The sequence below is a fragment of the Stenella coeruleoalba genome (genome assembly GCF_951394435.1).
Source record: "Stenella coeruleoalba genome assembly, chromosome: 21".
Taxonomy (NCBI): Eukaryota; Metazoa; Chordata; class Mammalia; order Artiodactyla; family Delphinidae; genus Stenella; species Stenella coeruleoalba.
In genome coordinates, this window is record NC_137167.1 from 24,753,328 (window position 1) to 24,770,337 (window position 17,010).

General features: G+C 45.7%; 1 protein-coding gene across 5 annotated transcripts in view; it reads right to left on the reverse strand.

Moving 5' to 3' along the window:
* Position 1: 1 nt before the first annotated feature.
* The window catches only part of TDRP (testis development related protein), a 54,168-nt gene continuing 37,159 nt past the window's right edge, over positions 2–17,010 (reverse strand). The window contains exons 2-5 of one of the 5 annotated variants that reach the window (XR_013825510.1): positions 7,970–8,065; positions 5,598–5,701; positions 901–3,888; positions 2–409 (exon numbers count right to left, since the gene is read on the reverse strand). Coding sequence is in view for 4 of the 5 variants with exons in the window: in XM_079909224.1 (XP_079765350.1) it covers positions 3,543–3,888; positions 5,598–5,701; positions 7,970–8,065 (546 nt within the window). In the remaining variant the exon portion in view is untranslated. Of the gene's footprint in view, positions 3,889–5,597; positions 5,702–7,969; positions 8,124–17,010 lie in introns of those variants that run through there. The other 4 variants (XM_079909224.1, XM_079909223.1, XM_079909226.1 and 1 more) reach the window with 4 other exon arrangements.

Consider the following 17,010-nt stretch of genomic DNA (forward strand, 5'->3'; position numbering starts at 1 on the left):
AGCCATTTAGGTTACAAAGTAGCGCTTTTTCTGAAAACAGGTGCATTCAGCTGGCTGAACGTTAACAGCTGGCCAGCACCGAGTGGACCAGGCTGGGACAGGATGTGGCCATCCACCACCCTACCCCACCCCCCTGCCCCAGGAGCCCCAAGGGACCCTGCGACCCAGGAGGTGCCCTGCAGACAGTTCTGGACCAGGCTAGGTCCTGTATCCACGATTACAAACTACAGAACACAGCCGTGAGGACACGCACTCACCACGACAGCATCACGTGTGGGTCACAGCCCCATCAGACCCTTGTGGTGAAGCGGCAACTACTAGGAAGTGACGGTGCCTGTCCTCAGGGCACAGGCGCTGGGAAACCCCCTCGGAGGGCGTTCCTGCCCCGCATCCATCACCCAGAACCGCTCTTCTGCCAAAAGAAAGCAGTGGCAGCAGCAGGTCCCTTGGTTAGTCATTCAGCACCGTCTGTACCCCCCTTTGGACTATTTTATCACAAAGTTAAATTTTTAGCCAATTCATTTCTTTAAAGCTTATTAAATAGTGTTCTGCCCTTCTTTTGTTCAAATATCAACTGAGAACCATAAAAACTAGAAAGTATATAAATGGCTAGAAGTAAATGGGGAGAAAGAAGAGAAAGTCCCCGGCCTGTGACAACAGTCAGAAAATATCTGGTGACGTATGTCTGTGAGTGAGCACCTGAGGTTCAGGGTCTGAAACCACCAGCGGAACCACACGCCCCCAGAGCAGGTGTAGAGCAGGACGGGAGCAGGAGTGGGTGAGGTGGGGGGGAGGGGAGGAAGAGGGGACGAGGGCAGGGACAGGCCAGGAGACCAGCGAGGGAAAGGCAGAAACACGCACACCACGGGAAAGGAAGGTGGTGGGACTCGGACGTGTCACCTGGCTTGAGATGGCATCGTGGTCATCCAGTCCCTAAGGGAGGTCAGGGTTTCTCTCCAGAAGAGGCCACTGTTTGAGAAAAACAGATGGAAACCTTTTTACAAGATGAAGATGATTAAGTAAAGAACGTCCTCCTGTCAGCTGGGTGCTGAGGAGGGGCTTGCTTCAGGCTCTAACTCGTGGAGTCACTGCAGTAAAATCGGAAGCGGGGCCCAGGGCAGGGCAGGCGCAGCGCCTGCTGTTCCCAAACAGCGTCCATTCAGATACACAAACGATAATCCTGACAGCTGAGGCTGAAGCTGGTCGTTTATTTATGAGTCTACACATTTCGTTGGCATCTTAAATGAGGTTGAAGGTGTCGAGACGGGTACCATCAGCTCTGAGTGACTGAGTCACCGGAAGCAGATTCCAGTAACCGTGCAAACTAACAGTCAGAGTATAGAAAGCATGTTTTATTTTAAAAAACCTCAGCATTAAGAATTCAACCTTCTTTGAAGCCAATCACTTTTCTGTTAAAAACGACAGTCGAAAGAGCAGACACTTCACTCTTCACACAGAGAAGCTATGTTTTTACAGAATTCAAACAAACCTCTTTTCTCATCAGCCAGTGAACAAAACAAAGATGCTTCGGTAAATTCTATCAAGAAAAAATATCTTTCCCCCAAAGCATACCAATAAATATTTATATTAAAACCCACAAATATTTTTGTTTAATCAGATACAACAGAAGAAAAATTCATTTTTACGTTTATCTTTGTAGATAAGTGTGATTTATGTGCATATTCCAACCCCGGTCTGGTTTTGAGGAACAATGGTATGAAGAGTTGTTCTGCCAGCTGTGCACCACGGCGGGTGTGTCACGGGCACTGAGCGTCGCAGCACACGGGCACAGGCTCCCCACAGTGAGGACACTGTCCCCACCACCGCGCTGAGCTCCCTGCCTAGAGCCTCGGACACGAGGTCTGCCTCCCTGCACCTCAACACAGGATTAGCCCAAGACAAGCCCACGGCTCCTGCTTTAAAATCCTCGCGTAAATGACGGCCTGGAGCTCGTCTGCAGCCACAGCAAGCGTCTCTTTAGGGAGAAGGACTACAGTCTATGGACTGAACCGTTTCCCCGAGGAAACACGGTTTTCAGTTCCAGTATGAACATTTCAAGGTTCTAACGCAAACTGGATTTTACCACCACTTACATGTCCCCCTTTCAAGGCTCAGTGAAGTAAACTTCTTGTCTCTTAGAAAAAGATGGACATAGATGACTGATGGACGCTACGTAGACAGAGCGAGAGAGATGGTTAGAGGACAGGTATACATTGTACATAGATGGCTGGAGATGACAGAGTGTAGACAGATGACTGATTGAGAAATGACAGATGACAGGCAGACACTGTCACCCCCCGGAGTCCACAGAAATGCTAAATGGCACCCCTTTACGTCGAACAGCACAGAACTGAACACTGAGGACAGTGGCTTTTAAAGAGAGGAATGCACAGTGTAACTGGAGGTTTTTGTTTTTAACCAAAAAACCCCAATACCTTCTCTGTGAAGCCACCGTGACCTGAGATAGACACATACTCCTGTGGATCGGAGCTGTCCTGCTGAGGACACACGTGCACGGGTACCTGACCACGGGGCCAGTCTATCAGGGAGGCAGAGAGCAAGTCTGGAGACACACGAGATGCCTCAGTGACGTGCCCAAACCAGCCAGTCTCTCATTTGGAAAAACAAAACCCTGGGTGTTAGAGAAGAGAGGCACTTTCATCATTTTACATACAGTTTTAACTCTTAACAAGCGAGTTATTATTTTCCAAACAAAATTAACTGTCAAGTTACTAAAACTGATCCATGCTTTATATATAGCATTCTTTGATCTGCAATCAAAAACAGAGAACAAAGTTTTAGAAGAAAATAAGATCAATATTTAAAAGTTCAGGAGAAATAAAAATAAAACCTCAAGGTAAGAACCACCGTCATCATCTAATGCGCGTACAGGAGGCTGGAGATGAAGACGCGTTTGCAGACAGTGCATTCACGCTGATCAGATACAGCCTTTGCTTCTCCAGGGTTTATTCTGCTTGCATATTTTAAAATTTAGTACAAAAGAAGAGTTAACACAATGTAACATGACCTTTGGAAGATTCATTTTACACCTGGATTGCAGGTTTCTGGCAACAGAAGAGAACTGCGCAGCTGCTACATTCTTGTGTCATAGACTACACGTATGTGCTACATGCAGAGAAAGGGATCAAGACACGGAACAAAGAACTGCAACCGAGGACACAGGAAGACGGTTTTGTGGCAAAATGCAAATTACCACTGCGCTCCTCCCGGACAGCAGCAAACCTCACGTCTCCAGTCTCAGCAACACGTGGACGACAGGAGGACGTTTCCACATAAGGCAGTTGATGTGCGGTCCCTGTTCGTGTCCACTGAGGAATTTCCTAAGTAAGCATTTGAAGAGGAGAGTCCAAATAAAACAGCACAGGGCAGATTCTCTGCAGTTTTCATCAGGGAAAGACCAAACTTGATACTCTACTAAAAACACACTGTGATACAGCAAACTCTAGGAATCTGAATGAAATGAGATACAAAGGTGCAAAATCAGGCAGACCTTGGTTTGTGAACTCGCAGGAGTGGGGCCGTCACTCCAGCTCCTCCCAGTCGTCCGTCAGGTGGCCTCTGCTCTGCCGACGGATGCTGACCAGCTTCCCCGCTGACCTGAGGCTCCAGCGCGAGCTGTTCCCGGCACCGGCCAGGCTGGTGTACTTGGTGGAGCCCCTGGCGTCCTCTTCCCAGCCCGGCCCGGACAGACGGTCACTCATGGGGTCGCCCGAGTTGGCTGCCACGTCTTCAAGAATAAGTTTTGGTGGCTCCCAACCTTCGATCTCATCTGGTTTCTTAGACTGTGTACTCTGTTTCAAAACCAAATTGTCCCAAAATCCAGACTTCTTCTCCGTCTTCAAGTCTTCTTTTAATCGTAAGTTAGTTCTACAGGAGACGAAAGAGTTAAGTGTTGGTGATCAATCATCTCAGAGCCTCAAGTTGTGTTTATTTTATAAAATAAAAGGTTCTTTTTTAAAGAAGTCTTGTTTGGAAAGCTCACACAGATTTATACGTAAAACTTGAAATATTAATAAGGAAAAAGCAGTCACTACACATGATTAGGGAAACTTGTGAACGCTGTATTTAAGGTACCACACTTGGCAAAATGCAAAGTCACTCTCAAACAGAAGAGGAAAAAGCAGACTGTCTCAAGGCCACACGGAAGGCCGAGCTCGTCTCTGAACCAACCTGAGAAAAGAAGCCCCAGGTCCAGATTCAGAAACGGGGCGTTACTCCATTTACCACAGGTTCAGTTTTCCACAGGTTTATTCAGAGCTGCAGCCTCAGATGTTCAGAGCGCTGTGCGCTCTGAGGAAAATACGGCCGACTGTGGAGGCGAATGCTCACACACGACTCAGGGCTCTGGCCGCAGTCCCCCAGCCTGGCGGCCGGGAGCATCCCCAGGACACGGGTAAAAACGCCGGCGTCCAGGCCCGACCCCTTCAGAGTCTCATTTAATTGGACCGAGGGGCCAGGACACAGGCGTGTTTTCAGGCCCCCTGTCAGCTGCCACCCTGACATCCAAGAGGACCGACTTACACAGTCCCTGCAGAGAGGGCGCATGAGGTCATGACCACGGGGTCAGAGGCAGGGGAGGGCCAGACAGTGCTGGGGGGTCATGAGTGCTGCCGAGGCACCCGGTCCTCGGGAGAGAAGCCTCTCTACGGTCAGACTCACCAGGAGTCACCTGCCACTGGCAATTCCACTAGGTCGTCACTGAACTTATATTTTCATCTTTAAAAACATTTTTTTGTTGTTGGCCATGCCGCATGGCTTGTGGGATCTTAGTTCCCCAACCAGGGATCAAATCCAGGCCCACGGCAGTGAAAGCGCAGAGTCCTAACCAGTGGACTGCCAGGGAACTCCCTAAATACATTTTTTAAACTTTCAAAATATTTATAATAAATTAGCAGCACTGTCAGCTTAAATATATTCAGTTTTCTAAAATCTGTTTTTTTTAATTTATTTATTTTTGGCTGTGTTGGGTTTTTGTTGCTGTCCACAGGCTTTCTCTTGTGGCATGCAGGCTTCTCATTACGGTGGCTTCTCTTGTTGCAGAGCACGGGCTCTAGGTGCGTGGGCTTCAGTAGTTGTGGCACATGGGCCCAGTAGTTGTGGCTTGCGGGCTCTAGAGCACAGGCTCAGTAGTTGTGGTGCACAGGCTTAGTTGCTCTGCAGCATGTGGGATCTTCCTGGACCAGGGCTCGAACTCATGTCCCCTACCCTTGGCAGGCGGATTCTTAACCACTGCACCACCAGGGAAGCCCCAATTTTCTAAAATCTTTTACAGCTTACAGTCAATCTTTGCATTTTTAACTGGGTTTTTTTCTTGATTTTCTGAAACTACTACACACCTTAAGCATGGCTACAAGCTGCTTTAAGGCTCATAAGTTCTATTTACTGTTAAAGTTTGAGAGCTGGTCAGAGAAGCTTTTTTTCCACTTTTCCATAATCTTTCTAAGTGCTTACTGTCAAAATCAGTACGACTCATTTCTGTCTCCTCACACGGGGAAGGAAGCCCTCAGCGTCCCTGCACACTGCCCTGCTTCCCCACCGCCGCTGGAACGGCTGCTGTCCAGATAGCAGCTACTCACCCTCTGGACTTGGGGGATTTACATCTTTCCAGCAGGTGCTGCTCGTCATCCTTGTTAAACAGTGAAGTCACTTCTTTCCAGCCCCGGAAACTCGCTCCCTGAACCTAATAAAAGGTTAAAAAAAGATGACATCTGACATAGTGAATAAACAGGTCACAGCTGTTATGCAGTAACTGCGGGGCTGGCATTCAGCACAGAAGCTGGAACCAATTTCCTTACCTGCCGTATCCGCACAGCGACTTTTCCCATCAGTTGCAGGTAATCTCCGTTACCCAGTGAGGACAGTGGGTAAACCCACCCACGTTTAATAACAGACGATCAGTGACCACACTGCCGCCAAGCCAGTTGGGACGGTGGGGCTCCTGACACGAGGTGCGGGGCTGCACCAACCTCCAGGTGGACTTTGAGAAGAAACCACGCATTTCTGTTTATTCTAAGACAAATGATTTTCTACTTTTTCATTTCTGAAATCAGGATGTAATTAACGCCTGGCATCTCAGATTCAAAGAGATACAGTAATAAGGGAGGAATGGAGAAAAGGAAGGACATCTCCAGAAGTCTCGTGTTAACTGCCTTTACCGTGAGCCACTCTCATGTCCCTGGAGCCCAAAATCACACCAACTGCAGCTGGTTTTCTTTGAAGGGGATGGAGGAGGGCATCTCCCGTAGGGCAGACCTGGCTTTAAATGCTTTGAAATGTTAAAAATGCAGCAGCACTGAAACCTGAACCAGGAGGCTGCAAGCGAGCAGTGGTGTGAGACCATCCGCAGAACAGGAAACAAACAGCTTGCGACCCTGCCGCGCTCGCCCCTCCAGGGCTGATTGTCTCACTGAGGGCTCAGATGATGGTTGGCATGCTTTTTAGCAATTAAGCATTTTTTAATTAAGGTGTCTACGTTTTTAAAGACATACTACTACTGCACATTTAACAGACTACAATCTAGCATAAACACAACTTTTATACATGCTGGGAAATCAAAAACTTGGCATGACTTGCTCTATTGCAGTGATCTGGACGGAACCCACTCTCTGCCTGTGCAGCAAGGTTGTTAACAGAGTACATCCTATGTTGTCATCCAAGGAGAAAAACCTATTTCCTTCTTTTTCCTGTATCTACACGAGATGATGGGTGGTAACTAACCCTAGCGTGGTCATCACTTCCTGACGTATGTCAGTCACAGCATCATACTACACATGTGGAATTTATACAGTGACGCGTGTCAGTTTCTCAATAAAACTGGGGGCGGGGGGAAAGAGTTCTAGGGCAACCACTCTGTAGCCTACAGGAGAAACTTACTACAAATCGCTGAGATGATCTAAATGAGATGGTAAGTCTTTGATGTGGGCCCCAGAGCTTGGGGGAAACTAGAGATAAAACCACCACCGAAAGGAGCGTCTAAAAATGTTTAAAATAGTAAAAACCTCAACACAAACCACCTGTGCCGTTCAGTCCGGGAGGCCCACACTGCAGGAACGTGTCACTCGCCCTCTGGGCAGGTGCAGGGATGCATGTGAGCCAAAGAGCTCTCTGGTCGTCACCCACCACCTTTCCGTGGAGAGCATAAGGGCCTGTGTCAGACCCTGAGCTCTAACCTCACCCACACCTCCCACTGGACACTGCCCACCAGGCTTGCCTCCACCTTGCTGCCCCTCAAGAAGGGCAGCCTTCTTCCCGCCTCTCCCTCCATGGGCTGGCCTTGGTGCCCCTAGTCTGGCCGGGCTCAGAACCTGTAGGTGACCCCACCCCCTTGGATGCCACATCTGTCCCCGGCATGTGAATCCAGGCCTCTGGTTGTGGGGACTCAGGACACCTCTCCCACTGCCACTCAAGGGCTGGCAGTACCTGCCAGGTGACGTAAGAGCGAGGCTCCACGTCCCCAACAAGCAGATGTCCCAGGTCACAGCTGACACAGCACCTGGAAGAAATCAGACCAGGTGCGAAAACCTCTCTCTGCTGGCAGATAACTACTAAGTGACAAGTGATGTCACATCTACAGACAGAGCAGTAGGAGTTCTGAGTGGTGAGCACTCACGTACAGTGTGGGGCAAACGGCCCGCCGGCAGCCTGAGGGAGGCCCACCCTGGGCCAGGCACATCCTACAGGAGCGCGGCCGTCACGCTGGGCTTAACGATCCCAAAAGAATGTGTCAAAGCCAGACCGCTCCTTCACTGACAGACCTGCTCTACCTGCAGTGCCCACGTTTACACCTGAACTGCACCCCGAGAGGGACACGGGGATGTCACCCACAGACATGACTGCAGCCACCCAGCAGGTCCCAGCCCAAGGGCTCTGCCCCTGATCTCAGGGAGGCTGCCCTCCACAAGCGCCACATGAAGGGTGCCCGTGGACGTGGAAGCGCTCCTGAGCTCACCTGGAAAGGTGGGCTGTGTGGAGGGCAGGTGCCGTTCGCGGTGTGGGGTGAGGAAGTTTCCATCCTCAGAGGGCAGGTGACAAACTCAAATGCGTCCTGCAGTCAGAAGGGCCAGGGGTAAAAAAATTCTTTATAAGTGAGACGAGAGCCAGGAGAAAGGGACGGCCCCAAAATGAAGACACACATGATACGCTATGAAACTGAGCAGTACCCAAGAAGCTGTCCAAAAGAGATGAGAAAATGAATTTCAGCTCCGAACAACTAAGAATTACTTTTCCCTGTGCCCATAACTCCGTTAAAAAAAAAAGTACTTCACATCCCATGGGAGGAAAATCTATGGAATCCTAGAAAGAAAGTTGTCATCCATAACTTACCAAAACTCGTTCTGTTGGAGCAGTTTAGCAGGAGGGTCTTGTCACACCTCGTCTACTGCCCCGCGTGAGCACAAAGCCCGACTGGGTTCTCCGGGCCTCCCGCTCTGCCTGGGCAGAAAGTGAATTCACAGCACTGCCCACGGCTGAGTAAAGCTCCCAGCCTTGCCAACCAGAGTCCAACAGGCAGAGCTGATCACCCACAAAGCAAAACCAGCGGCACCATCCAACAAGGGAACTTGGGGCGTGGGTCAGCTTGAGTCGAGACCACAAAGAGCCTGACCATCTGCTGCCCCTGGGAGGGGCAACTAACCCACGGCCCGCCCACAGCTGAGTACAGCCTTCAGCCCGCCTGCCCAGGGGCCCTGAGCAGAGCACACAGGAGGCTGTGCTGTCTATCCAGCAGCCCTGCTTACAGTGGCAACTGAGTGGAGGGCACAGCCCGAGGTTCTTCCCTTCTGCAGAGCAGAACCGGTGGCCCCGTGTAGCCAGGGAATTCAGGCACAGTCCAGTAAGATCTGGGATCCCAGACATTGAGCTGGGCAGACCCTGAGGCCCACGCTGCTGCCCCACCAGGGCACAGAAGCTAATGCACAGCCCCCTCTACTGCTGAGGATAGCGTCCCATCCTGGCTGTTTGTGGAGCCTAACCAGAGAACCCAGGCCCCTGCGGTCCCTCTTACAGGCTCAACGTGGGCAGAGAACCAACCCAGCCAACCTGTCTGAACACTGTCAGCCAGCAGCAACCCCCCGACCCAACAGGACCTCAGGGCCCAGGGCTCAGATAGTGGCCTTGCCCCAGAGTGAACATGCATAGCAAGCCCATCTGCCTGAGCACGGTAGCAGCTGACAGGTCCAGAAACCCAAACTAAGCTGCTCAAGAACTGTCTCTAGCAAAGAACCTATAAGGCCTGGAAGAGGAACCCACTCACTCAAAAGCGCAGAAGACAACGTAAGGAGTCAGGCGTCACGACAGCAGGTAGATGTCACACCACCAAACGGAACTCAGAAAGCTCCAATAACTGACCCAAAAGCAATGTGGTATCTATGAACTATCAAAGGATTCAGAATAACCCTATTAACAAAGTTTAGTGAACCACAATAACAGACAACTAAATGAAATTAGGAAACAACACATGAACAAAACAGGAGTTCAAACAAGAAGCAGACAGCATCAAAAACAAAAAGAAAACCACACACCAGAAATCCTGGAACTGAAAAACAGTCACTGAGCTGAAAAATTTCAACTGAGAGCTTCAAAAGTAGCCTTCACAATACAGAGAAACAATTGAAATGATTAGTGACCTGGAAGACAGGACAGCTGAAATTATCCAGTCAGAGGAGCAAAAAAAAAGAAAGAATGAGGAAAGCCAGAGGGACTTGTGCAACATAGTCAGAAACAACAATATCCACATTACAGCAATTCCAGGAGAAGATAAAGGGACAGAAAGTATATTTAAAGCAATAATGGCTGAAAATGTCTCAAGCCTGGGGAGAGAAATGGATATCCAGATCTATGAAACCCAAAGGACCCCAAATAGGTTGAACCCAAATACATCTACATTGAGACACACAATTAAATTGTTAAAAGTCAAAGACAAACAATTTTGAAAGCAGCAAGAGAAAAGAGACAAGTTACATACAAGGGAACCGGCTACCCTCCCCCAATAAAACTGGAGAGATTTCTAAGAGAAACTTTTCAGGCCAGGAGAGGATGGGATGATATATTCAAAATATTTTTTTAATTATTAAAATTTTTACTTTATTTATTGAATTATAATTAACCTACAATATTATAAAATGTTATAAAATATTAAAAGAAAAAACTGTCAACTAAGATTTCTATACCAGCAAAACTGTCCTTCAGAAATAAGAAGAGATAAAGACTCTGCCAAACAAACAAAAGCTGAGGGAGCTCATCAGCAAAATAAAAGGACTGTAATTAACATCATAAAGACAGGAAGGTAGTGTAAAACTCACTAGTACAGGTAAATTCATAGTCAGAGTCTGTAATATGGCAGTAAAGGTGGTGCATAAATCACAACTCTAGTTTAAAAGTAGAAAAAAAGTACTAAAAATAGTCATAACTACAATAATCTGTCCTTGGAGATACAACATAAAACATATGTAAACTATAATATCAGTAACCTAAAATGTGAGGGGGAGAAGAAATAGAAGTTAAATACCGCTTGCCAGTGCAGGGGACACAGGTTCGATCCCTGGTCTGGGAAGATCCCACATGGCACGGAGCAACTAAGCCCGTGTGCCACAACTACTGCGCTCTAGAGCCCACGAGCCACAACTGCTGAAGCCCGTGTGCTGCAACTACTGAATGCTGCATGCTTTAGGGCCTACGTGCCACAACTACTGAAGCCCATGTGCCTAGAGCCCATGCTCCGCAACAAGAGAAGCCACTGCAATGAGAAGCCCGAGCACCACAACGAAGAGCAGTCCCCACTCGCCGCAACTAGAGAAAGCCCGCACGCAGCAACAAAGACCCAAGGCAGCCAAAAAACAAACAAAAACCACAATAAAAGAGAGCAGGATAAAAAGCAAGGAACAATGGATCTATGACATAGCCAGAAAGAAATTAACAAAGTGTCTTGCCTATCAATAATTAAATTTAAATGCACTAAAGTTTCCAATCAAAAGACACAAAATGACTGAATGGATCAAAAAAAAAAACAAGACCCAACAATATGCTTCCTACGAAGAGACTCACTTTAGCCTTAAAGACACACATAGGCTGAGAGTGAATGGATAATGGGAAAAGATACTTCAAGACAAAATAGACTTTACAAATGGTAAAGAGGGACAAAGAAGGCCATTATATAATGATAAAGGAGTCAATCCATCAAGAAGATACAATTAATATTTATGTACCCAACCCTGGAGCGCATAAATGTATAAAGTAAAAACTAACAGACCTAAGGGAATTCCCTGGCAGTCCAGTGGTTAGGACTCAGCTCTTTCACTGCTAAGGGCCTGGGTCTGATCCCTGGTTGGGGAACTAAGACCCCACAAGTCACGCAGTGTGGCCAAAAAAGCAAAACAAAACTAACAGAGCTAAAAAGAGAAATAAACTGCAATACAGTAATAGCTGGGGAATTTAATACCCCACTCTCAACAATGGATGTACATCATCCAGAGACTCAATATGGAAACAGTGAGTCTGAACAACACTATAGATGAAATGAACCTAACAGACACATGCAGAACATTCTATATAGCATGACAGCAAAATACACGTTCTTTCCAGCACACATGGAATGTTTTCTATGACAGACCATATGTTAGGCCGCAAAACAAGTCTGAGCAAATTCAAGAAGGCTGAAAGCATGGTAAGTATCTTCTCTGACCACAACATATACCATCAGTAAGAGGAGGAAAACTGGAAACTGCATGAATACATGGAAACTAAACAAGGCTCTCTTGAACAACCCACAGGTCAAAGAAGATATTAAAGGGGAAATAAAACTATTATCTTGAGACAAACAAAAATGGAAACACAGCATACTAAAACTTACAGATGCAATGAAAGCAGTTCTAAGAGACAAGTTCACACAGAAACAAGAAAGATCCCAAGTAACATAACTCTGTGCTTCAGGGAAGTAGGAAAAAAAGAACGAACTGAGCCCAAAGTCAGTAGAATAAAGAAAATGATAAAGAGAAGAAATAAATGAAATAGAGAACAAGAAAATGATAGAAAGATTTACAAAACTAAGAGTTGGTTCTTTGAAAACATAAAATTGACAAACCTTTATCTAGACTCCCCAGGGAAAACAGAACCAAAATCAACAAAATTCTAAATGAAAGAAACATTACAATTGATACCATGTAAATATAAGGATCATAAGAAGCTACTATGAAATTACAACTCATATCACAGAGAAACAAACAACCATAAGAGAATACTATGAACAGTTACATGCCAACAAACTGGACTACCAAGATGAAATGGAAAGATTCTCAGAAACATAACCTACTGAGACTGAATAAGAAGAAATATAAAATCCGAACAGACCATTTACTAGTAAGGAAATTGAATCAGTAATTTAAAAAATCTCCCAATGAAGAGAAGTCCAGGACCAGAGAGCTTCACTGGTGAATTTTATCAAACATTTAAAGAAGAATTAACATTAATTTTTCTCAAACTCTTCCAGAAAATCGGAGAGGAACACTTGTAAACTCATTTTTCAAGGCCAGAATTATCCTGATACCAAAGTCAGAAAAGAACAGTGCAAGAAAAGAAAAATTATAGGCAGGCCAATTTTCCTGATGAACACAGATGCAAAAATTCTCAATACTAGCAAACCAAATTCAGCAGCACATTAAAAGGATCATTCACCATGATCGAGTGGGATTTCCCTGGGATGCAAAGATGGTTGAAACACACAAATCAAATAAGTGTGATACATCACATTAATAGAACAAAAGGAAAGAAATACCATCTCAGTAGATGCAGAAAAGGCATTTGACAAAATTTTCAACATTCAGGATAAAAACTCTTAAGTATGGAAGGAACATACCTCAGCATAATAAAGACTACAGATGAAAAGCCCACAGCTAACATCATACTCGATGAAAGGTCGAAAACTTTTCCCCTAAGATCAGGAACAAGACAAGGCTGTCCACTCTCACCACTCCTATTCAATACAGTACTTACTGGAAGTCCTAGCTAGAGCAGTCAGGCCAGAGAAATAGAGAGTATCAGAATTGGAAAGGAAGAAGGAAAACTGTTTCTATTTGCAGAATCCATGATTTTATATACAGAAAATCCTAATGACTCCACCAAAAAAAACCTGTTAGAACTAATCAATAAAGTCAGTAAAGCTGCAGGTTACAAAATTAACATTCAGGACTTCCCTGGTGGTGCAGTGGTTAATAATCCGCCTGCCAGTGCAGGGGACACGGGTTTGAGCCCTGTTCCGGGAAGATTCCACATGCCACAGAGCAACTAAGCCCATGCGCCACAACTACTGAGCCTGCACTCTAGAGCCCGCGAGCTATAACTATTGAGCCCTTGTGCCACAACTACCGAAGCCCACATGCCTAGAGCCCGTGCTCCGCAACAAGAGAAGCCACTGCAATAAGAAGCCCACACACCGCAGCAAAGAGTAGCCCCCACTCACCTCAACTAGAGAACACCTGCGCACAGCAACGAAGACCCAACACAGCCCAAAATAGAAATAAATAAATAAATTTAAAACATTAACATTCAAAAATTGGTACCATTTCTACAAGCTAACAATAAATTATGTGAAAAAGAAAGATACCATTTACAATGGCATCTAAAACATAAAATACTTAGGAATAAATTTAAGCAAGGAAGTCAAAGATCTCTACACTGAAAACTACAAGACATTGATGAAAAAGATACAGATAAATGGAAACGTATCCCATGTTCATGGGTTGGAAGAATTAATATTGTTAAAATGTCCATACTACCCAAAGCCATCTCTAGATTCAATGCAATCCCTATTGAGATTCTAATGGCATTTTTTACAGAAGTGGAAAAAACATAAACAATCCTAAAATGTGTATGGAACCATAACAGACCTTGAATAGCTAAAGTAATCCTGAGAAAGAAGAACAAAGCAAAAGGCATCACACTTCTTGATTTCAAGCTATACTATAAAGCTATAGTCATCAAAACAGTATGGTACTGGCATAAAAACTGACACATAGATCAATGGAACAGAGAGCCCAGAAATATACCCATGCATATACAGTCAACTAATACTTGACAAGGGAGCCAAGAATATTCAATGGAGAAAAGACAGTCTCTTCAATAAATGGTCATGGGAAAGCCAGACAGCCACATACATGCAGAAGAGTGAAATTGGACCCCTATCTTACACCATTCACAGAAATTAACTTAAAACAGATTAAAGACGTAAATGTAAGACTGGAAACCATAAAACTCCTAAAAGAAATAAGAAAATAAAGCTCTTTGACATAGGTCTTGGCAATGATTTTTTTGGGGAAATCACCACTAAAGCACAAGCAACAAAATAAAAAATAAACAAGTGGGATGACATCAGACAAATAAGCTTCTGCACAGCGAAAGAAACCATCAACAAAGTGAAAAGACAACCTACAGAATGAGAAAAAATATTTGCAAACTATGTACCAGATAATATCCAAAATATTTGAAGAACTCATACGACTCAATAACAACAACAAAAAGCAAACAATATGGTGTAGAAATAGGCAGAGGATCTGACTAGAAAATTTTCAAAAGAAGACATACAGGTCGCCAACAGGTACACGAAAAGGTCCTCAACGTCTCTAATCATGAGGGAAATGAAAATCAGAACCATAAGGAGATATCACCTCACACCTGTCAGAATGGCCATCATCAGACAGACAAGAAGTAACAAGTGTTGGTGAGGGTGTGGAGAAAAGGGAGCCCTCGTGCACTGTTGGTGGGAATGTAGATTGGTGCAGCCACTGTGGAGAACAGCGTGGAGGTTCCTCAAAAATATTAAAAATAAAAACTACCATATGACCCAGCAGTTCCACTTTTGGGTATTAATCTAAAGGAAACAAAAATACTAACTCAAAAAGACATATGTACCCCTATGTTCACAGCAGCACTATTTACAACAGCCAAGATATGGAAACAACCTAAGTGTCCGTCGGCAGATGAACAGATAAAATGTGGCATATAGGGCTTCCCTGGTGGCGCAGTGGTTGAGAGTCCGCCTGCTAATGCAGGGGACAGGAGTTCGTGCCCCGGTCCGGGAAGATCCCACATGCCGTGGAGCGGCTGGGCCCATGAGCCATGGCCGCTGAGCCTGCACGTCCAGAGCCTGTGCTCCTCAACGAGGCCACAGCAGTGAGAGGCCCGCGTACCGCAAAAAAAAAAAAAAAAAAAAAAAAGCAGCATATATATAATGGAACATTACTCAGCCATAAAAAAAATAAAATAAAATCCTGCCTTTTGTGACAGCATGGATGGACCTGAGGACATTATGCTATGGAAAATAAGTGAGAAAGAGAAAGACAAATGCCATATGATCTCAGTTATCAATGGAATCTTGAAAAAAAATTAATTTGTGGTTACCAGAGGAGAGTGGGTGGAATTGGGGGAAGGTGGTCAAATGGCACAAACTTACAGTTATAAGGTAAACAAGTATCGGCCGTGTGCGTGATGACACGGACGGCAATGTTGTAATGTGCATTCGAAAGCTGTTAAGAGAAGGCTGTTAAGAGCTCATCACAAGTAAAATAATGTTTCCTTTTTTTGTATCTATGAGACCATGGATGTTAGCTAAATTTATTGTTGTCCTCCTTTCGAAATATATATAAGTCGTCACTATGCTGTACATCTGAAAGTTATTCAGCGCTGTGTGTCAGTTATATCTCCTAAAACTGGAAAAAAGCAAACTAACTAGACCTGTGAACTTCGTCTCTTTGGATCTGGAAAATAGAACCTTATCTGACCAAGTTAAACACTCTAAGCTGCCATCCCTCCAACTCGGTCTCACAGTTTGTAATCTTAAAATATTGAACAAGGGGCTTCCCTGGTGGCGCAGTGGTTGGGAGACCACCTGCCGATGCAGGGGACACGGGTTCGTGCCCCGGTCCAGGAGGATCCCACATGCCGCGGAACGGCTGGGCCCGTGGGCCATGGCCGCTGAGCCTGCGCGTCCGGAGCCTGTGCTCCACAACGGGAGAGGCCGCAGCAGTGAGAGGCCCGCGGACCGCAAAAAAAAAAAAAAAAAAAAAAAAAAAAAAGACTTCCCCAAAACACAAGCCGAGAAAAAACCAAGCACAAAACTTCATTACCTAAAAAAAAAAAAAGAACAAAATGTCTCTAAGTTAAAGACCAAAATACAGTACCATTTGCATTTACTCTTGTTTTTCCTCAAATATAAAGCTTTAAGTGCTTTAATTATCCAAATGTGACAGATGCAAGTTTCTCATCTCAGATTTTTCTGGCAAAGCGTGTAACCGAGTTATTAGAAGTGTCTGATTATACGTGCACTGTGAGAAAGCATTAGCTACCTGCCCCCAGGCTGCCAGGGCAACTCTTGGTCCAAAAGAGGATCAAAACACAAATTTTACCCGAGCAAGAAAAATTACATGCAAACTGCATGGTGATAAATGAGATGCGCCATTTCAGTGATGGGGGCGAAGGAAATGTTATGCCAAGATATCTCTGAAAATCAGAAACGAATGCAAGGGATGAGGAGGAAGAACACAACCTAGTGCCCTGCTGGGTTCTGTGGAGGCCACATAACCTGAGGGTACTGGTCCAGTCCAGATCCCACGGCATATGAATGCTTTAATAAAAGCAATTATTTTTTAAAGGTATTTAAGGTCAAACATCAGGAGAAAAATGTTACTCTTCCTTAGGTCAGGCATCCCATTCTTTCAGCAGGAAAACACTGCTGTCACCCCGCATGGGTGGAGTTCAGCTTCAGTGTCATGGTCGTCTGCACCAGGTGACATTACTGCAGTGCTGTCACCCCACAGTCATCCGCCCGGGAGTGCGCTTCCTTGCGTGGATCAAAGAGGTCAACGCATAGCGCCGGCCGCCTGAAGCCAGAGGCCACGCGCTGTGTCAGGGCAGAGCCCAACTCGAGTCATCCTGTCGGCGGGCTAAGGGCCATCACTGCCCCAGGAAGGGCTCGGATCCGTGTCGGGAAGCTGCTTTGGAGTG